The 22,618-nt window shown below is 36.0% G+C and overlaps 1 protein-coding gene across 1 annotated transcript; it reads right to left on the bottom strand.

Annotated features, from left to right (window-relative positions):
• Nucleotides 1-2,361: 2,361 nt before the first annotated feature.
• On the bottom strand, nt 2,362-20,304 carry NETO2 (neuropilin and tolloid like 2). Its single transcript, XM_026059685.1, has 8 exons — nt 20,190-20,304; nt 18,553-18,693; nt 16,263-16,511; nt 13,840-13,863; nt 13,602-13,729; nt 9,640-9,868; nt 5,973-6,086; nt 2,362-2,942 (listed from the first exon to the last, which is right to left on the bottom strand). Exons 1-8 carry the CDS (start codon nt 20,302-20,304, stop codon nt 2,362-2,364), a joined length of 1,581 nt encoding a protein of 526 aa, XP_025915470.1.
• Between the last annotated feature and the right edge of the window lie 2,314 nt (nt 20,305-22,618).

Genomic DNA, 22,618 nt, shown 5'->3' with positions numbered 1-22,618 from the left:
ATTATTCAGGCTGCTTGCAGAATTTCATCATTAGTGCTGTTCCCCTTTTCTCCAGACTTGCACTTTGCAGGCTTGCTGTTTGTGTTATTGTTATTGGTTCAAAGCCAATATAATTTAGGGACAAATAGGGACCAAAATACTTTTAGCACGTGGACAAATAGAAAGAAAACTTATTTATGCAATCATAGTACTTATGAGTTAATTGTATGGACAAGAACTACCTATGTAAAACCACAGATTTCTTGGTGAAAGAATCTGGAACTGTTAATAGTTTGTCGCAAATAACATTCTGTGCCATATAGTTCATAATGAGGAATTTATTACTGACATCAATGAGAAGTGGAATCTGTCAAGAAATGTTTTCATTATTTAAAATTTTTCAAGTCAGAATTAATTTAAAGTTTTGAAGATTCATCTTTTGCATGAAGTGTATGTAAAAAAACATGCCTACTTCACTCTTTCAAAATGAAATACATTCTGTGACCAGCACAAAAACTGACACCAGGATACACTCTTAAGGGCCTGATCAATGGGGTTCTGATTAAGTTCTTTCTAGACATCAGACAGGCTTAATAATTTTGAAGTTAGGAAGCACTGAGAATTTTCAGTGCTGACCAATTGTTTGTCCCCCCTGCCCCTCTTTCGCGTGTGCGCTCTTTTGTGTGCACTCTTTTGCTTTTTTTTTTTAACTTAATTATATTCTAAGCCTGGTGTAAGATTTTTTTTTTAATCATTCTAATGAAAATCAGCAATTATAGCTGTTGTTCATATTCTCCTGTAAAGAAAAGATGTTTCAGTTGCTAGGATCATATATTAAGATACACTTTTTGTACTATAATCATCACAACAAAAATATTTCACAGTAACTATGATTTTACGTACCTTTGTAAGTAAAGGATGTGAACAGTGATTGCAAGCTGGTAGGYCATGTTTAGTGAAAATATTTCCTGTAAATGAAATTTCAAAATAAACCCGAACAAAGCAGGGAGTAAAAGGTAGGCTAATGTAGAAGTCATCTTAAAAGTATTCTTGGCAAATTGCAATGTGCATAGCAGTCACTGCATGTTATTCAGAGCTGCTAATATGGACACTGAAACAAGCCTGCTGTACAGGTGCTAGAWTTTGATTTAATAAATAGTCTGTACAGTATCAAACTATATAAAAAGTCTAAAAATCACAATGAGAATTATTATATTTAAAAATTGTTCTATATTGTAAAAATGTTAAAATTAGGTTAAAACCACCATTAAAAAAGGTATGAAATGTACAATTTTGCAAGTGGAAACAAGGGGCTCAAGAAGGCTGCCATAAAGGCAAATACAAGTTGCTTTGTGATTTCTCCTTGTGTCCAGTATCTTCATATACTTTGGTGATCCCACAGACCTCCGAGCCGTTCTCTTCATGCAAGTAGGACATGAGCTCAAAGTATCTATCACTGATTTCAGTAGAGAGGAGTGGCTCCATAAGGAGTACAAGGCTATTTTAAGAGACAAATACACAGTACAGTCGTCTTATGTAAATACTTGGAAAAAAACAGGAACAATATTGTTTTCTAACTAAAGAGCTGTGAAATCAGTGGAGTCACAAGGGTATATAATATATGGTAGAATCTTTTAACATCATAAGCSTCCTGGAAACAAAACATTTGTTTCTGTAAAAGTTTGTATCTAGAATACCATTTGAGAACTTAGTTGAGTTTTAACCGCAAGCTGCAAAGATTATATATTCCCAAAGGTACTAAAATCAATATAACTCAGATAAAATATTGCTAAAAGGCAGTAATCCTTTACACTTATTTCTCACAAAACATTGAGTGAGGAACCAGTAATTAAAGGCAATATAAATGGCAGACAAGGTGAAACAGATCGCTGGAACATAATTCTTGAGTGTTAACTGGCACTTAACACAATAACTCTACCTTCAATTTGACAAATACAATAAGACACCTATGTTGACATACAYGTGGTGCACTTAACCTCTTTTATTTATGTAAGTAACTGAGGTGTTAAAATTGTCTTGAAAAGCAGACATCAAAGGAAGAAAAAAAGCTAGGAAGAGGCAGGTAGTAGTCATTGCTTTTAGTGACCAATGATTGGTGGTTATTTTTTTCCGATATCCGTAACTAATAATTTCCATGCAAAGCCTCTGTTTTGTTGCTCAACTGGATAGGTAGCTTGGGAAGATTGGAGGGAGTCCACTGTTTTTCAACAATAATTAGTTATGAAGACTTTTCTAAATGAAATACAGTAAGCTAAAAGTGTGTGTATCTCACACGCTGCATATGGTACACTTTTAATATATACACTGTCATTATATACACAAGCATCCTGTATGTACACTGTTATCACCCTCATTAGGAAGTTAAAAGTCAATAGACAATGAACCTTGTGCAGTATCTTCTCTTCCTCTAACATAGATTTCACAGGGAATCTCTTCCATAACCCTGTCTTCTATGACTTGCTCAGGGCAGTCATGCGCTTGTTTGAAAGTGTAACTACTTTTCTTGAATGTGCTATTAAATGTTTTCATTGGCTGAGGTTGCGCAAAATCATTGCGGAAGGGAAGTTCCATGGAGCTGAGGTTTGTCCTGCTTTGTTTTATATTAGAGGCCTGAGAGCCACAGTGGTGGTCATGAATGCATCTAGAAGCTGTTGAAGAGCGTCTCATTTTCTGATAGTTTTCAAGTTCTTCTGATAAATCTGCCAAATCTGCAGAAATTTCTTTGTCCCTTAGTGAAAATAGTTCATAATGTGGAGGATCAAATACTTCTTGGAAACCAGTTTTATTGAAAGCATTCTTGCAAGCCATAACCTTTTTGCGAGGTTGCTTTACTTGCACTAGAATTGAAATGATAAGAAGAACTAAAACTATCCCTGATGTGATGCCAATGATTGTTCCATGAGTTCTGGTGATTTGTTCAAACAATCCAGTCTTTTTCTTTTCTGCAAAGAAAATGGGGATTAATATAAAGTTTTTATTATTATTCACTTTTTTGGATAATGTATTAAAGCAAATCAAACTATATTCTGATCACCATGTGGGTGCTATGTTATTAGTGAATAATGACTTCATGGCACTGGAGACTACAATTGTATGTCACTGAGATTTGTCATGTTGGATCTGTGCTTTTGTTCAGCAGGTCTAATTCCCTGTCTTTATTAATAGCTACTATATGATAATTCAGGTGACAGCAGAACTCTGTGGCTAGCACATGCTGACTCCATTAGGATGCAGCTCCATTTCTGAACCTATACAAATTCAGTTCACGTTCTAAGATCCTTGGTTTAAAGAGGATTTTGTACAGCTGCAGATGCTGCTTCCTTGTCACAATTTGGTGCTATTGGTAATATCCACATTGACAGTGGATGGAAACCTAGAGTTAAAATGATCTTTTTCTTTTTTTAAAAGTAAGATACAATAACAGCAATGATGTAAAACTGACTATGCTATTTGTTTTCACTCTGGAAAATTAATGACAGTGTCTGTTGCATAACTCCGTTAYGCCTATTTCAGGGCAGGGAAGTTCCGATCCATTCCGACTGTAACAGTCCAGTAATCAAGTCAGTTGGGAAAAACCAAACCCAACCAACCCAAATCCTGTGGCACTGCTGGGTAGCACTTCTTATGAAAACACACAAGATGGCAGCATCAGATTAAGATGGTTTCACATACTTAAAACACCTATTTGAAGACAAATTTTTCCAGTTTTCTGTTTTGTAAAAGTACTTGTTCTAGGTGACTAAAAGAATTCCACACTAACAGAATCTAAAATAATCACTAGGAAAAAAAGCATTTAAGAGTAAAAATGTAGTTGCCTAAATGTTACATGCTGTTTTCAGATATTTGGCTTCTAACATCTGGAACTGTGTGTCAGGCACCTAAGTACACGACGCAGTGCATGACGAGAGTTAGATACCATGGTATGCTATCCAAACCAAGGCCGTGCACCATGGTACGCTATCCAAACCAAGCCGTATACTAAACAGTTCCAAGGAATTGGCCAATAAGAAATAAGGGTGGTGAAGTCTGAAATACTGCTCCACTTCAGAGTTTAGACTCTTTACTCTGACTTATGTTTATAGCTTTAATGTGAAAGATGACTGCACCCCTTGGCTTTTCTAGCTTAGAACTTAATGTTAGCATACTTTTGTGGGAAATACAGGTTTCAGTCCTATGTCAGTTCTCTCATCTGCTCCTAGATTTCTTAGTTCTTGGAAGATGTTCTCATCAAAAGCTGTTATGCAAAAGGTGAAGTCTTTATTTTCTTAAAAGAAATTGGACGCTACTGCTATGTTTTTTTTTCTTTTTTTCTTTTTAAGCCTCACTGGGCTTAGGCATAAGGTAGGTGTCAACATGCTCAGATTGTAGGCAGTTGCGGATATGGACAAAATGACAACTTTAGGTGCCTGAAGTATTAGGGCACAACTGAGAAGCTTACACAAATGCAGAAGCTGAGAAAATTGTTGATTTAGTTGCATCAGTCTCCCTTCAGTCTACCTTGGATAGCAAGATGGATCCAGTTTTCAGCAGTCTTTTAATTGTCTGCTGTATAAGTATTAAAGCAGAATTTAGACTTCATCTAACATAAAACATGGTAGATCATTCAGCACTAGGCACATCAATTTACAAATATTGAGAAGGACACTTTTTTCACACTGTTATATAGTCTTTATGGAATTCATTTTTGAAATGCTGCAGCAGGTTAGTGAATTGCAGATTCTAGGCAAGATTTCAAAAACACTCGTAGAGATAGGAAATGGAAGTTACACCAAAGAGGGAACATATTGAATATTATCAAAACTGAGAATTGCTTAGAGGAAACTTTCTGTTGTATTGAAGACTCGGGGGTCACTGATCAGTTTTGTTAACTGGAAAGTTTGCATAATATACCTTGCATTAGGGTATCTATTAGAAATGTGTGAAAATTTTTTTTTCTTGATAATGTTTTCCCAAAATACAATTTTAAATACGGCTTATGAACAGAGAAATGAAACAAATCTTTTASTAAATAAATGTAAACTCTCTGGTTTTGACCCCTTCTTCAGTTAAGAAGAATTTCTCTTTGAAATTGAGCTAATATTTTAATTAAACTTTCCAGAGTTGTTTTGTTTTCAGATCTATTTATGCTGTTGTATTTGTCACAAAACAAATTCAAAATTGTGGTTTTTTTTTTTGTTTTCCAACTCTGAAAATTCAGTTATTGTTGCAACACAGGTAAATACATTTTTATTCTATGTGGTCTAGTAAAATGACAATTTCTTCAAATCATGAGAATTTTCCCTACTAAAGCTGAGATTGCAACAGTCCTACTGTAGTTGTGATGGTTTCAACAAGACTACTCCCCTGCCGCATTCTAGAAGCAGTGATTTACATGTGTGTCTGTTTTCCGTAAGTGATAATGACTTCCTACTTTGCTAACAATCCCTCCTTCCTCCCAGTTCCTCTACTACCATATGCAGCAGTTGCATTAACTCTCAGATGGTCTAAATGATTAACAAGTTAAAAGCAAAATAAATGCTTTAAAACTGTATTTAGTTTTGAAGATTGCTGCTTATATTTCAGACCTGAAAAAAGGCCTTTTGTGCATGAAGGCTTGTCTCTCTCTTTCCAGCTGTATCACTTTATCTAATAAAAGATATTACCTGTCCCTACAAACCTTGCTTCATTTAAATTTTAGGAATGGGTAGGATGCAACCTGGCAAATACTAAATTCTATTTCTTATTAAGGTAATGTCCTTTTAAAATGGAAAGAATATTTTGAAGAGGAAGAAAGGTTTTAACTATAAAGCAGTAGGATCAATCTTCACTATGCTCATATACCTCCTGAGTTTAAATTAAAAATTTGAAACACCTTCCTGAGATTAATAGTACAGCTGTCTTCAGGATATTTTGGGCAAAGACCTTTCATGATTTTTTTGAAAGGCAAACTGACCATCCTGGATCATAAAGGTTACACTTTGCTTTGTATTCACCTCTGCAGTGATTTTCATCCCAAGGGTATGCACAGTTTTGAATGCCATTGCAGACTAAAGAATTATTGATGCACATGTTGCTATGGCAGAAGTAAGTGCTGCCTGAGCAGGGAGCTGCAGAAAAGAAGAGGAAGACAATATTAGGAATTTCCAAAACTCACACATTGCCCCCAAATAGTAAATTCCTATTATATTCTTTAACATCCATATTCATTCTTTATCTCTTTACAGTTTAAACACAATGACTTTTCCCGCATATCACTTATTATTGGGTAGTTTACTCTATGTTCATTTGGTTGCTTTCAGATGTATTATCAATGCTGCAAACAAAATCTTCATGCTCAAACTGGGTAGCAGAAAGAGACAGTCACCCACCACAGATAATGGAGGAAGGCTTTAATACTTGCCTTTAAAAACAAAATACTTAAAAATCACACGCTCCCCATCAATTATATATTTATTCAATCTGCTGTGCATCTGCTGTGTAGATGGCATAGCTGGTTCTGAAGCAGTTCCTAGAGCCCAGTAATATATTAAGGCAAATCAGATTTCAGCTTGCACAGAACTGTGTTTCAGTAATTGCAAGAGATTTTGGTAACTGGAGGCATATAAGTCATTCCTGCTTGTGAATCAAAGCTCTTAGATCCTCCTATTAGAGCTAATGCAGGAACTGAGAGAGAGCACAGTTTAGCTTTTTATCTAGCTAGCTATAGTTAGAAATTTGAAGAAATAAATTAACTAGAAAGTTCCTCTAAAGAAGATTTTATGCATCCATGAATGTTCTTCACATTAAAAAATATAAAAATATCTCTTCAGGATGTTGTATAATATACATAGTGAATTCTTTATGGCTTCAGAACATCGGACAAGAAGTTGGTGTTCCCTTTCTCTGGTTCAGTAATGTGATATTTTTATCACAGAAATGTCTGTTATTAGTGGAGTCAGTTATACATTAAATAGCATAGATGTATGATAGACACTCTACTATTTGGTTCCAAACCTTTGGCCTCTTGGCATGCACTGGGAAAAAATATCTAGGTAGTTCTTCCCTCAATTTGGAAAGAATGTGCAAGCTTCGCTTTATAAATAATGGTCCAATTTATCTTTTATATAGAATAGCTTAAAAAGGATATGTATGTAACAGGCTACAATGTCTATTGAAAATACTTTTTACTGTGAGATAAAGTAAGATGTATGAAAGTGGTGTCCAGAATGGCTGATAAGGATCCATGTGTATTTGCTAATGTTTCAGTATGGACCCATATGGAGTTGCACGGCTTTTGGAATAGCGGATGAAGAATTATGATGCAAGATGCATTCTCTTCCTTATTTCCCTGTATAGGGGAACCTTTTCATGTTTGTATCTTTTTGAATGATGCATTCTGCTGCTGCTTCTCCATCCACCATCACGGTTTATGTTCCTGTGTAGTCTCTTTAATGGCTTATGTTCACATGTTCATAAAGATGGGACACATGGACTTCATTTTCTGTTATTTGTTATTTGGAGAGTAGAGTCTCTCTAACAGTCCCAGTGTTTGACTGGGTGCAGTCCCCAAGTCTTCAAGGACAGAACCAGACTTTTCTTGTAACTTCCTAAGACTGGTACAATGTTCAGTGTTGTTAATATCTAGCATTATTCATGTATTGAATCAAGCCAAAAATCAAATACATTGATTTTTAACACTGCTGTTAGCTGAATTACTTTGTCAAATCTGCAAGCAGCACCAGGTATGTGTGAAGTGACTGTCATGCACAGTTAGTTCATTTATGTAAATCTTTTCAGAAATATTGATTGTTTTCATGGTTGGCTTCATATAATTATGAATAGCTTAATGATCTGAAAAGAAGATAAGCATGGATTCACTCTTTTCAGTTAGAATATTTGCTTAGCACTAGATTGTTTAAAAATACATTAAACTTATTTTTCAGACCCATACTTTTGAATTACCCTATGAGAAAAGGAAAAGATAGTATGTCAAGTTAGAAGATAAGTAAGAACAACCACATACCTCTACAGACTTTCTTTTGGCAATGACTTTTGAGTTGCTTTAAAATCTTAAATTTGAAAAGTTATCTAACCTTAGGAGTAGTCATCGTTTCAGCCTCTTATATGCAAAAAAAATAAAAAATCAATATTTATAAAATAAATCAATAATTCCTCTGGCAAAATTCATAGCATTTTCTGACTGAAAGCTTAAATAACTTGCACTATTGCAAATGCTCATAATTATATTGAAAAATAAAAAGTACTGGAAAAGCAATTAGAAGTTTGACAAGCAAGCAGTGCTTAAAAGTGGTAGTTACTGAAAATCACAGTATGAAAAATTTACTAAACCCTATTTTAGTTTACTGAACCCTATTTTTATTGTTTAACCTATTTTAGGTTAATCTGTTTAACCTATTTTATGTTAAACTATAGATCAGTTTTGGAAGGATGTAATTGTTTCTTACTATCATGTACATAAAATAAGCAACACAATATTTTTCTTAAAAATCGCTGCCACTTTCGAAAGATTATTTTACAGAAGGTAATTTTTATCCTGTGTTAAACTTTACTGWTTTACAGAACAGAATATAAAATCTACCTTGTACCTGTAACTTGAACTTTTCTGCAAGGTGGTGACCAGGATCTTTTTCAGGACTGGCTACAGACATGTTAGTACTGTCAAAAGAGTTATTTCTTTAAAGCCAAACCTGTACTATTTATTCTACAAGCAAAAGTTACTGAAAACTTAACCTTTAGCACAACTGTAGTTTTGATTTCCTGAAGTTAGATGGCAGATAGGTTTTATTCAGCTCTACCAATGTATTGCAGATCTGCTCTGCAGTTCCAAACTTTGTCTACCTCTGTGCTGACGATGCCACTTCTCGGTTTTGTGGTTCTGCAATGTGGATGCTGTAGCCCTTTTTAAATACGGGAGGCAGCAAAATTCAATTAAGTTCTGAGAGAAAGTTCTCAGGAGAAAATCTCACAAAAAGCATGCTTTCAAGAAGCGTCACAATTTACAATGAGATGAATGACCATCTAGCCCTGCTCTTAGTATAGCCTGCTTAGTAAAGTTGAGCTTAACTGCCTCAACCATGGCTGTCCAACATAGCTGGGCTTCGTTGAGGGAGTGCATGTGAGAATACTATTTTTAGAGCAACAACGCATTGGAGGAGGAGGTAGCAGCAGTGGGTGCTGTTCCAGATCTGAAGCTTGAGGGTAGGGCTGTGGACAGGAAGAAGATCCAAAGTCTACAGGGTTACACGTATTTTCTAGCCTTCTGAACCTTGAGTGTGGGCTGAGAAGAGCCTGGGGTGGTGTCTGGCAGGGAAGTGGAAGCTGGGTGCTAGTGGGAGAAGGCATTGAGTCCTGTTGCTCTCTTTCAAGTAAATCTGTGCTTGTTTGTAGAACTCTTTGTGAGAAGAACTTTGCCTAAGACTGTATTATTATTGAATTCAGGTGAAAAATAATCCTTTTTAACAGAGAAGGAAAACCTTTCTTCAGAAACAGTGCTTATAACTATACCAAAGYAAGTATTTGATTTACCTACCTGTATGTGAAGGAAACAGAAACAACACTTTTTTGGTGTGTTCCTGCTGCATAATATACAGCTGATGCTTTTCCTTAAATGCCTGAAGTACCCTGATACCAGGAGAAATAGGTACTTTAAAATCTACTTACGATCCACGAATGAAGTGAACAGCATTCTGAATCTGCTTAGTCTACTGCCTTCATCTGCCCACATGCGTACCACGCCTGTCCCCGTCTGCAGCACCACATCGTTTGCTACAGTGCTGCAAAACTTGGCCTTCAGGTTTTCAATAGAGCTACTTCCATCATATACAGCAACAAAGTTTCTTTTGCATTCATTCGAATGCTCCATTTGATAGTCCAAAAATCGCAAATAAATCTGTTAGAAAAGAGAAAGGAACATCTCCAGGAAAAGTAATACACAGAAGGAAATTTTCTTTCTTAGCTTATTGGCAAATCTTGAATAAGATGTTCCGTCCCCTTATACCTATTGTGAACTGGGAGTTGCACATGTTTTTAAAATTACATTAAAATGCATTAAAAATGTAATGTCAGTATTGGATATCACTTGGAATTTGTCTTAAGTATCTCTGTGTATTTCACTTCTCCCCACTCCCCCAAACAATTTTTAGTTAACAATGTGCTCTGATGTATTCCCTTTCCCTCCGCAAGAAAATTGAAAAGCAACACACTGTTGCTGAATAAAGCTCTAAGCAACTCTGCTAAATGTAGTCTATTATTCTAGAAGGAATACAAGAAACCCATAAATAYGCTGACAGAATTCGTACTAGTATTTTGAACTGTTCTCTTACCTTTCTTTTTAATTCATAAAAACAGTGTGAAAAATACTAGAAGGAATCTAGTCAGAAAAGCTCTGACGTAAAATAAGGAAATTAAAATTTGTAGTTTCAGGCTGGAGGCTAATTACTGAACTGTAGCAGTGTTATGGAAGACATAAAACATGAAAACACGAATAATATGGATAAAAATGGAAGCAGGAGAATGAGTAAACTGGCTATTTAGAAAGAGTTAATAAGTTATTTAAGCCAATCTTAGATCTTCCAAAAGTAGATTATRACCCAGGCGAAGGCATGTATGTATATGGAAGATCATTATATGTAGCAAGAAAATTAGAAGCCTAAGGTGGCACTTGAAGAGTTAGCAAAAAATTTATCTGGCTGGATCAGTCATGAAAGAAACTGTAATTCAGTTAGAACTTATACATTGGAAGATTGTAGGGCTTTTAAATTCCTTATATGTTTGTATCGGAATTCTCAAAATTCTGGTGCAAGCTGATGAGGTTTGTAACTGAGCCACCAAAGTATGCTGAAAAGTCCATCCTTAAACTTTAAAAATTCCTTTTGAAGATATCCATTTTGCATCAGGAAGACTCTGTCCATGTGGAGGCTGAGGTCTCCTAATCCGTGGGAGAGGAGGTCCTAATCCATGAGGTCTCCAGCACATTCTTCAGATGTGCCTGAGTCTTGACTGTACGGGTTTTAAGTACAGTTTATAATTACCTCTGTGGCTGATACGATGAATGCTAACGAGCTTTTCCACAGTGCAGTTTTTCATGCGTTTGCCTAATGGCAATAATTGCAAATTCCTGTTGAGTTTGTGAAGAAGGGAAGACAGGGTGCACAAACACCATGCTTATTACTGCTATATTACCTATTCTTCTGCCCTTTTGCTGTATCTCATTTTTAATCTCAGCTAGTGCCAAAGCCTTTTAAAACTGAATTTTAAAGATTTCACTAAAACAAAAACAACACCTTTGTGTGGAAAAAACCAATCCCTCCCTACCATACACCTAACAGGTGCTATTAAAAATACAGTAAAAGACTGGTAACACCCGTACACTCTGGCTCTTCCTTTTCTCCCAGTGTTTTCCAGAGGCTAGCACTTTCTTCCCTTGCGCATGCTGTGAGAAGGTGCAGCCTGTGCCATATTATCTCATGCTTCATCTCACTCTGTTTTGTGAAAATAGTACTTTGTTATATGTAAGTATTTTCCCTTGTGACTTTGCGTGTGTGTTCAGCATCACAATCTGCAAAGTGTTATTCAGTAAATACGTTTCTTCTGCCACTGTCTTTGTCAGATTTACTGGCAGAAATTCTCGGCTGTGCTGAGAACCTGTCTGCCATTGACATCATGTCTCACGGATGGGGGGGTGAGCTGCGGGTGCTAGTATTTGGTCTGAAACGTGTTATTTTTCATTTAAGAATTGCCTTTATATATCTGCTGTGGAATTACAATGGAAGCTAAAAATAAATTAGCACACTTTTAATAGATCTATTCTGTGTATGAAAATAAAAGAAAAATTCTATTAAAAGGGCTCAGCTCAGCAAAAGCTCCTTCTGGTTAGCGTGCCAGGCAAGTAGATCTTGTCAAGGCTTCAGATGCCCAGAGAGGATAAGATATAAAAGGGCTTCACTCTTGGATTATATTGATTAAACTATTCTAATAATTTTATGAAGCCTGGAGGTAATTTATTAAATTTCTATTATGCAGACTTTTAAAAGTCCTTTCATTGCTGCAGTCGTGTCAGTTCTACAATTTTATTGTTATTATAAAATAAAATTGAAGAAATTAAGAATTTTCTATGTTGATTTTTCTCATGAGACTGCACCGTATTTTATTATCATAATTCTGCCAGAATTGAAGTTTGAGAAACCACTGTCTGAATACCAAGAGTTATTTTTCTGTAATGTTTTAACTCAATAATTTAGGATGATGATCTAATCTCAAGACTGACCCAACTACAACTCTGCCTTCTGGCAACATTCAATAATTTATTAAAATACTTAAGAGTAAGACCCAGTGCACTCAAGTGCAAATGTAGAGAGAAAATTGTTTTATTATTGTTTTTGGAAGAACTGCTGCTATTACTTAGTCTAGTATAGTGCTCTTGGGAGTTGAGTCGCTTCCTCAAAGGCTCAGATACATTAATACAGTTTTAGTTTCTCTCTTGTCCTGTCGTCTTATTAATATCATTTAGGTTGCTGTTTTAGTACTAATTTGGAAGTTGGAAAATAAGACTGGTTAGTTAACCCTTAGGACTATGCAAGAAACCATAGAATATGTTTGTGATCTTGGCAGACAATGCTACTTAAAATATTTTTTGATTTTATGTACATGTGGTACATTCAAACAGTGGTATTCACTTTAACACACACACTTAGAAGCAAAATTACAAATGAGTGTGCTACTGGGAAAAAAAATTATGTATTCTTCACTGCAACTGATAAGTAATTAACAAATATGTGATTCTGCAACATCACATAGGTCCTCTTTCTGAAAGCAGGCTAAAGCTATTATATTTTGGAATTACGAATAGGACTTTATCCTTCTTTCTGCCCAACAATAATGCTCAAGCTGTTTATAATGAGCATAAGATAGTGTTGTTTTCTTAAGCAGACTATAGTTCTGCAAGGCCAATCATAAATGTTAGGTAGTTAAGTATCTAATACTGATTTTTAGCTCTAACATCTAATATGCCCCTTTAGGGCTTGGGCAGAAAAGTTCTAGCAAATTTTATTATGGCACTTTAAGATTACATGATACTACAGCAAAGTCGGAAGGCAAGGAGTGCCAGTGCCTCAGCCATTTCCAGGTAAAGCCCTTCATTTTATCTCAGATTGCTGATGAAAATAGGTTTTAGCTAAGGTGCCAGATTGTGAATAAGACTGGGTGAGGAGCAGCTATGTCTTCTGTTGACTTTGAACAGAACCAAATTCCCAGTAGAACCACTGGCAGCAAAATTTTAAACCATGGCAGCAAGATTTGCTGGAGTTTATCAGTCTTCAGCCAGCATTTTTGCCTGCACTTTTCCCATAAAATAGGCCAAGTCAAAGGCCCTTGAAAAATGTTGCCTAAGCAGTTTTCAGATTTATTTTATATTTTAAATTTCAAATATTAGGAAGAAAACAGTTGTGGACTTGCTGTATAAGTTTAATTTCAGAAACTATCATCTATCTGGATTTCCTAAGCCACTGATACATAGTTCATTTCAGTGAAAGTGAGACATTATGCAAATCACAGTTAATGACTTATTACCTGTTACTAATGACTTGGAAGCCCATTATACACTGAATTATATGAATGAAACCCACCTTAGCATTTGGAGTGGCCTTAATTGTCCATATGCAGTCAACTGCTTGTCCTGGCTTTGTTTTTTCTTCTTGTTCTACTTGACTGGAACGTACTATTCCGTCAGCTCCTGAGAGCTCAAATTGGCAGTCTAGAGAGAACATATACCTTGCTGTCAAATGCAATATGATATTAATTCAAAATTTCTTATATAAAAAAATTGGTACTGTAATACTAGACCTGGAATGGGATTTAAAATACCTCCCAGGTAAGTGAAGTCAGGATCTGTAATAGAAAGAAGTCATGAATCACAAGGGCTATTAATGCTTGAGAATAACTTCAAGGTTTTGTATAATCTGAAGATGATGTCAATTTTTTTATTATGTCACAGTAGAAATTGCCAGAAAGTTTACTGAATCAATTGGAGGGTACAGAGACATAATTTTTTTAGCTGATGCATCATTCCACAATAATTGACCATATCTGAATAAGGTAGTTCAATAGTGACAGCTGAGATGTCCAGCATAGCACCAGAAAGTATTATTCAGTATTTTGTTGCTGTATCATTCTACGTTCTGATATGTAACTGTGCCAGTTTCCACTGAAGTCACTGGAGCTCCACAGGAGTACAGCGGGTCTTTCTGTGCGCAACATTTTGATCTGATTGCTGTCTGTCTAGCTGTGTACAATTTGAACTGGAGTAGTTTAGTGGTGCAGTAGAATATATTAACATTTTGGAATTGCTAATTGCTATTAATAATGAATATAAAGAAAGGCAGTTCAGTACCAAAGACTGTATTTTTCTCTCAGGTACCCATGCCTCTTTCATTAGCACAATTCTAGACGTTTTTTATGAAAGCAGAATTTAGCCTTGGTTGTTCATCTAATCTTGTCTTCATGCAACATCTATATATACAATACATATCTGCATATACTACTAGTGAGTTAAAAATATACGTTTTCACAATGTTTAAATGATGGTGCTTGACTTCACTGAGACTAGGTTTTGGCTAAAAGTGGGTCTGTAATGGGCTTGGATGTCCAAGGTTACTGTTTCAATGATCAAGTTAGTGTTTCCTTACAAACCACCATGCAAACTCAAAAGATACGGGCACACACAGGTGTGGCACAGAAAATCACCACGTTTTGGGACATTATAGTATCTATATATGTGTGAAATGTTAGTCTGTTCAAAGAAGGAACTAGTTCATACGAAAGTGTATGCCCATTTTGGACAAAATCTTTTTCCAAATGGAATATCCAGAATTTGGCTCTTTCTGTAATCCTCTAAATGTTTTTCTGTATAGGGAGTTTATCACTTCCACTAAAATGCAAAAATCCTGAGCTTAAGACTCTAGAGTTAAGAAAATGCCTTCTTTACCCTCCTCTGTTTTAGCTACCTGTAGTGACATCTATGATTASTGTCTGCAAAATTCTGCAAGAGATTTTCAACCTTCTTTGTGAACTGAATGCCAAGTGTTTAAAAGTGGGGTGTGTGTGCATGTCTCCCTCCATTTTCACAATCCCAAAATATTTTACTGTACTTTGTGCAAATGTGGAGGAAGGAAAGAAAAAATATCCATCCTTCAGTTCCTACAATCTATTGTGAAAATAACATACATTTTAAATGTATATTTAAAGCCTCAGCCTGGGACTAGGCTAAGTCAGCTTTGAAAGTGATGCTAATGAAATGCCTTTAGAAATGGACTTAGCAAAATGCAGAAGTACTGTCCCTTTGGAAACATTTTAGCACAGTATTCCCCGTGGACTGGTCACAATGTTAATCTGAACAGTTTCCAAGTTTCAATCCCTAGCAGGGTATACAGTTCTATAAGCAGTAGTATATAATTACATATAGTGTTTTCATGTGCTCTAGGAGTAAAGACAGTTGGGTAAAGAGGAAATAAAAATGTTATGCCAGTGTATACATTTATAGTAGTAGTAATAGCTGACAATTCTATATTGTCTTTTGTCCCAAAGGACAATAAAATGTTCATAACTACACAAGTACAGTACCTATGAAGTATAGCAATCAAGCATTGCACAAGGAGATCAAATCAAATTGTCTTGTAAAAAGAATGCCCTGCTAGTTTTAAGTGGCCCCACAGAGCAGATGTAGTTTTTGTCTGTCTAAAGTCATTGTCAGCATTTTATACTCTCCTTCATGTCCTGTAAACTACACAGTACTTTGTCTGAACAAAGAACAAATCTGTGGTCTGAGGGAATCTAGTTATATTAATAGCTGAGGCTTAGACTATATAGATATTTCCTCTGGCTTTTCAGACTGGAGATTTAAATTTTTTTTATCCGGCTGAAAGTGCTAGTGTAGATTGGCTTCAGGTGTTTTTGTCATCATGTCTTATTCCTAGAAGACAGGCTGTTGAAAATGCCAGCTACTAGTCTACATAAATGCTCCTTCTGTTTCCACCAGTGATGGAACAGGTATGAACAAGATCAACTGACTTCTTCACTAGAAAAGTATAGGCCTATAATTCCCTTTGCTCAATCTTCCAAAGTTGTTTTAGTTGAGTATATYGTAGGATTAGCAGGACTGAGACACCTCTAACTATCACATTGTCACTTTGACTTCAGAAGCACTTATGACAGCTCTAGACTGCCAGCGTAAACAAAGTTCAATGGGAGCAGATGGTCATTAATTCAATCAGAATTTTAGACATACTTACCTGGTATAAATGAGTACTTTGCTTGAAATCCCTTTCCTTCCAGCTCCTCATCAGAAGTAAACTTGATCCACATAAATCTCCCTGTTGATCTAATTAGTGAAGGACTTTTCAGACCACAGTAACGATCAATGAGAGGGGAGAAACCAAAAGGTCCGTCTCGAACCTCCAGATGATCAAACCGGCATTCAAATGAGGGTTCTATATAATAAGGTTCATCAAAGGTCAACTCAATTCTTTGTCGTGGAGCAGCTAGACATAAAAAAAAATGAGCAAAATATTAAATGAAGATATATAAAACACATATGAAGATATGACATAATGGAGAGAACCTCAGAAATAGATAAAAAAAGAGATACTGGACACTTCTTAAAATAAATCCGTCAGTCTGCCATAAAAACTCAGATATACTGAAATAAAAATTCAAAAACTATGATTGTGTAGAAGATACTGTTCCATAAAACTTTATGAAGTTTTTTTGTTTGATCTTTCTTGAAAAGTTAAGCATTTAGAAACTGCATAAACTTAAAGCAGCAAAAGTATTCAAAACAAGTATTCAAAAGTATTCAAACAAGTTTTAATATTAAAGTACAACAAAATCAGTGTTCTGTGGAAGCAAAGTACAAAAAGAGAGAACAAAACATTAAGAGATGCAGAAAAGAATGGAAAAGAAAAAGATACCAAGAACAACTCACTGATATATTTCCTAAAATTAAGCCAAATATGGAGATCCATTGGCCCATGTAGAAGGAGACATATTTTATTAGACTGTTCAGAAAAGTGTAATGCTTCATATATATTATCAATATGCAGGTGATTTTAAATGTTGATAGGTCTGAACCAGTAACAGCCTAACATCAGAATTTGGATTAGCCCCCTAAATCCTGATGAAGTGCAGCTATGGCTACTTTTTGACCTGACTTTTGCATCTGTAGATTTGTAGACTGCATCCCAGTTTGGAACTGGGACTTTATATTGTATGCATAAGTTCAGTGGTTTTTGTTCTTGTCATCCATTATGCTGTATCAGCTTTCAGATATTAATTGGTACAGTTAAAGAATCAAATGTTGTCAGGTTCTTCTGGATGCAAAAAGGATTTATTTATACATCTCTAGACTGTTTAGATGTGATGCCATACTCGTATATAAGTTAGAGAAACAAATTTGTGCCTGCTAATTTGCACATACTGGCAGTGGTCTGCAGGAAGGACCACATCTTAGCTAGGCACTGTGGAGTGCACTTGTCTCAGTGAGGTCCTCTCAATGCTTCTGTATACCGACTGTGAAGATAAAGGCATGGAAACTGATTCTGTGCCCTATGGAAACTGCCTTGCACAAAGGAGGTCCAGCAATGGATCTGGTATGTCCCAACGCTGAAGTTGGATGGGATATCTGCTCTACTGTGCATTCAGTTACAGGGAAGATGCAAAACTCTAGAAATGCATGCATACAAACAAAAATGATGGCCTCTATTAACCGGTACTAGACTGCACAAGTAAAACCTCACTGACATGTTGCTTGCAATATTTTAATTAATTGATATGAATCTGATGAAAAAGCTGACTTTTTTAGCTGTGTTTTTAGCTTTTTGTGCTTTTAGTGTTTTTAGCTGACTTCAGTGGTTTTCTGGATGCATCTTAATAAGAGAAAGAAATAATTAGTGTCCTAAGCCTTGCAGTCTTTATCCAGGATACTCCCATTAGAATGTGTTTTTTCTTGTTAATGAATTTTTTTGTTCCTGTCACATAACTTTAGTAGTGACCTCAGTAGTGCTAACAAACCTGTGTATTTTTAGTAAAGTGCTATGGTGCCAGTCAGATGTGTCTTTTTTTATTAATAAAAGACAGCATAAAGGTTTTCTGCCTGTGAGATGGCCCTAGAACAATACAATATGTTCTGGTAAATGCTGAAGATGGTCTTCAACCATCTTTTGCAGTTTATTATCAGCAACATTGAAAGTGGTAGTAAGATAACAATTAAGCTACAATTTGTATCTCATTAGTTCTGTGCCTTCATAGATTAGAGTGGATCTGATGCTGCTCTTACTAGATATGAGACATGTCTTATTCCATACTGTTAATTCCTGAATGCTTGCATTTTCTATTCATTTGTTGTCATTACTTTGGAGAGCAAGTTCAACTTCTTTCTCAACAAAATGACTGCAGAACTGATTATGTTACCAATATGGCTATAGGTTACTTGACAATACAGTAAAATGACACAGTCTTAACAGTTCAGCGTTATCCATTTGACAGTAAGATTACAGCACAGCAAAATAGAAATGGAGCCTGTACCTTCTAAGATATAGATACACTCTTGATTTGGTGGGTACATGTTAGGGTAATTTGGCGAAGCAAAGTGTCCTCCATTACTTGTCCGTACCCAATTATCACACTGGGTAGGAGGAATGCGGTTCACTCCAATATTTTGCCCACCTTAAGGGAAAAAAAATCATGATTAAATGTCTCCTGCAAGCATGCGAATTTGATTTTGCAAAGAAAAACACTTATTTAGAGCAATAGTCTATAAAAGGAGAAAGGTATTTGTTTTGGTTGAAAAACCTCTTACTGCATATGCCAATTTTTAATATTTAGCTAGCAAAATCTTCTTTTGTTTAATTTAGCAATGTGTTATATCCTGAAGAAATCACAGTTTTGGAGTATGAGATCTGTACAGTAATCCTTAGGAAGGGAGGAGAGGAAGTAATTTTTACCCAAATGAGTTTAATTCTTGATTCTCTTGTTTCTAAGTCAAATAGTCACAGTGACTGGCAATATAGCAGCACTGTTTTATGGCCTGCTTCTTTTCCATCCCTATGCAAATATAATGCAAAATATTTGTAAGCATTTACTAGTTCTGGCCCTGATACCACAGTATACTGAAGTACATGACCCTTAGGCTGGGTATTTATTTACAGTAATTTGTTAGAATACTGAATGCTTATAATACATAACAGAATGCTTATAATATGTAAATACATGAAATACAGCAATGGCAATTAATGAAGTAAAATTACTAGCTGTAGATAGATTGCACTGGTAGCTAAGGGTCTCGTTTAAGATCAAAGCTCTCTTCCAGATGTACAAAGAAGTATGATCCTTGGCTGAGACTATGTAGCTTAATAAGCTAGTGTGCCTCACTGGACCATTCGTAGGAACTTTGTTAGTCCAGGTTTCCTTATCTATGGAGAAAGAGCTTGGGAACAGTGTGATCTCTCTGACATTCTTGTAAAGTATCTTTGCATTTTCTCTTTGATATCTGCAGAACTGGAGAGAACGAGACACAAGCTATTTCATTTCCGCTAGATTTTCCTAAATCTCACAGAGGGTGCTCTCATAATGTTATTTATACTTATGCAATTTTTCCCTGGAGACCTTTGAGAAGGGAGACCATGCTGAAATGGGTCTTAGCTGCCTCTGGTAGGTTCCATCGCCTTTCACTGGAATCTTGGCAGCCTTTGGTTTATGGGAGTGAAACCTTAGTCTCTCCTCCAGAAACTGATAAAGAAAATTCTGTAGGTGTGAGTTTCTCTCCTATGCATGGATTGTTCCCACCTATGAGAAAATAAGGTTTGCAAAACTGTTGCCTTCCTCTTTCGGGAGGCGTTGGCTTCAAAAACGTTTGTGGGTGGACTGTTTGAAAAGCTCGTTGTCAGATACAGAAAAGTGGTGTTTCTTCCCATCTTTAAGGTCTAAAACCTTAGAATTTTAACTGGGTGAGTGAACTTCCATGTTCTTTGTGACTTGAAGGCCTGGTCAATTGGAAAAAATGCAGTAAATAAGGGGGAAAATGGAAAATACTGAGATTCATTTTTTTAATTGAAGAGCTATTAGTACCTGAATGCAAATACCTTCTTTGACTTATTTTGCTTAATTCAAAATTATAAAACTCTTACATTTTTTGAAAGAAAATCATCAACCCAAATCTGTACCTTGTGTCTTCTGTGCAACGGCAATCCCTTCCACTACAAGAATTGTTACCAGCAACACTGATGAGAAAAGTTGGACAGGAAAAACATCAGTAATCAAACAAAAATTAGAGACCATCTTCTGAAGCCCTGATTCATGCAAATCCCAGTATCACTAAAAAAAAAAAAAAAAAAATCAGAATATACAAAAATAATTAATGTATTACTTTTAAAGTTCAGCTTTAGGACACCAGTGCAGTTCAAGTGCAATGTAGGTACTTTTTCCACATTCCTTAAGAAAGTGTTTATGAGAATAGCAATTTATTGTTTGAAGGGACTTCAAGAATCTTTTCTAGAATATCTATCAACTGATAAGCATTTTATAACATTAAATGGAATCTACCTTCTGTATAATTTTTATATCCTGAAACAAGATGTTTGACTGCTGTAGTGAACCATATTTATAATAAAACTCCACATGCATAACGTGCATACAGAAGACTTCTGTAGCTCATAAGAAGTAATCAGGACCACAGGAGGCACTGCACGGTCTTATCCCTAAAGGGATTTCAGAATCATTGTAGAATTGTCCTTGCAAGACTGATTACAGTGATGCTGTCACAATACCAGTGATTTATGCAAATGTTGCGGTAGTAGAAAACACACAGATTAGAAGAGATTCTAATGCTGGAGAGCCGTACTCTGGGCAGTGACAACAGTTAGGATGTTGACAGCCTTTGCACACTGTTGCAAGCACTCTGCTTTGCTGGTGTGCTGTTAGTCTCACATGTTGGTACATGCTGTCACTTTTTAGATTTGAATTGTAAAATTATTCTACCTGCTGAAGATTCTCTTTTATACTCTTTCCCCCAACCCTCTTTCTTCTTCTCTCCCTGCCTTCTCTCCCTCCATTCTCTGTTAGTCTAACACCTTTACCAGAAAAAGATAAAGAACAGAATAAGAGTGTACACAGATAAATATAGTATATGGGAGAAGAATCATTATAGCTTTGTAAATGGAAATCATGTTCTGAAGACCTACCAGAATTCTCTGAAAGAGTCAGCAAGTATGAGGCTAAGAAAAATGTGGTTGATATAGTTTATTTGGATTTCCAAAAGGCTTTTGACAAGAACAATCACCAAAAGCTCTTAAAAAAATAACCACCTATGAGATAAGAGGGGAGATCTTGGTATGGATGAAATGGATTAAGAAATAAGAAAGAGAGGCCAAGAGTAAATGGTCAGGTCTCCAGACAGTGGGAAGTCACCAGGGGAGTTACACAGGAATGTGTGTTGTTCAGTGTATTCATAAATGGACTGGAAAAGGGGGTGAATACTGAGGTGAGAGAATTAATTGATGGTACTGTGTTATTTAAGATAGTAAAAACAAGGGCTGACCATGAAGAATGACTGAGTGTAATGGTCATTAAAATGGTAGGTGAAGTTCAGCATAGGTAAATATAAAGTGAGGCACTGGGGAAAACTTTAACTTCACACATAAGATGGGCTCTGAGCTGACCATTATGACTCAGGATTGGGTTTTTAGGATTCTGATATGTAGTTCATGAAAGCATCAGCTCAAAAAAGCAGTCCAAAAACCAAATCATTTGTTAGGGATTGCCAGGAAGGGAATAGAGAATGAAACAGAGTATATAACTATGCCACTGTTCAAATCTATGGTTTGCTTCCATCTTGAATATATCTACAATTCTGTACCCATATCTTAGAGAAGATATAGCAGAACTGAAAAAGGTCCAGTTAAAGGCAATACAGCTTCCATGTGAGGGATGATTAAGTAGGCTAGGACTCTTCAGTCTGGACAGAAGCTGACTGAGGGAAGATATGAGACAAGTTATAAAATCACAAGTGTCATGGAGATGGTGAATAGAGAGCAACTAGTTGTTGCCTCTTCCAAGAGGGCGAAAACCAGGGGCTATCAGATAAGCTAGCAGGTGGCATGTTCAAAGTAAACTAAGATTTTTTTTTATGCACATACTTCATAATACATACTTAAGCTGGAGAATTCTGTTTAAAAAACCTACTGAACAATAAGTTGTTGGAAGTCTAGGATGGTATTTAGGGAAAATATCATGATACATTTGCTCATTTTTTATACCCTTCCTGAGATATCTACTTTTACATATCTGTGAAAGACAAGATACTGGGCTAAATGGACCTGTGATTTGACCTGGTATGGCCTCTCCTACTAAGTCAAACAGGCATGGCCTTACTACTGTTGAATAAGGATTTCAGCAGGAACTTTATTGTCATATTCAAGAGGTTCATGTTATTTTCCTATTTTTTTCCCTCTCATTGATCAGGCATTTTAGTAGCTCAGGCTGAAATGGTATTTTCTCTGTCTGTGATTTTCCCTGCATTGCTGTTAGACTTTCAGCCCTTTAGAGAGTGCAGGAGTGTGCATGCACTGACTGTGAACTATGGTGATCTTGAATT

The sequence above is a fragment of the Apteryx rowi genome, unplaced genomic scaffold (assembly GCF_003343035.1).
Source record: "Apteryx rowi isolate R43461 unplaced genomic scaffold, aptRow1 scaffold_1, whole genome shotgun sequence".
Classification (NCBI taxonomy): domain Eukaryota; kingdom Metazoa; phylum Chordata; class Aves; order Apterygiformes; family Apterygidae; genus Apteryx; species Apteryx rowi.
The sequence above is the reverse complement of the archived record's forward strand: the minus strand, read 5'-3'. Positions and strand labels throughout refer to the sequence as shown.

Excerpts from the sequence above, each read along its gene's own strand:
- NETO2 (XM_026059685.1), bottom strand. The coding sequence starts at position 20,304 with ATGGTCTCTAATTTTTGTTTGATTACTGATGTTTTTCCTGTCCAACTT. Across the intron at positions 13,730-13,839 it reads TGACTTCACTTACCTGGGAG|ACTGCCAATTTGAGCTCTCA; the intron begins GTATTTTAAATC and ends TGTTCTCTCTAG. Across the intron at positions 2,943-5,972 it reads GGATGAAAATCACTGCAGAG|AAAAGAAAAAGACTGGATTG; the intron begins GTGAATACAAAG and ends TTTTCTTTGCAG.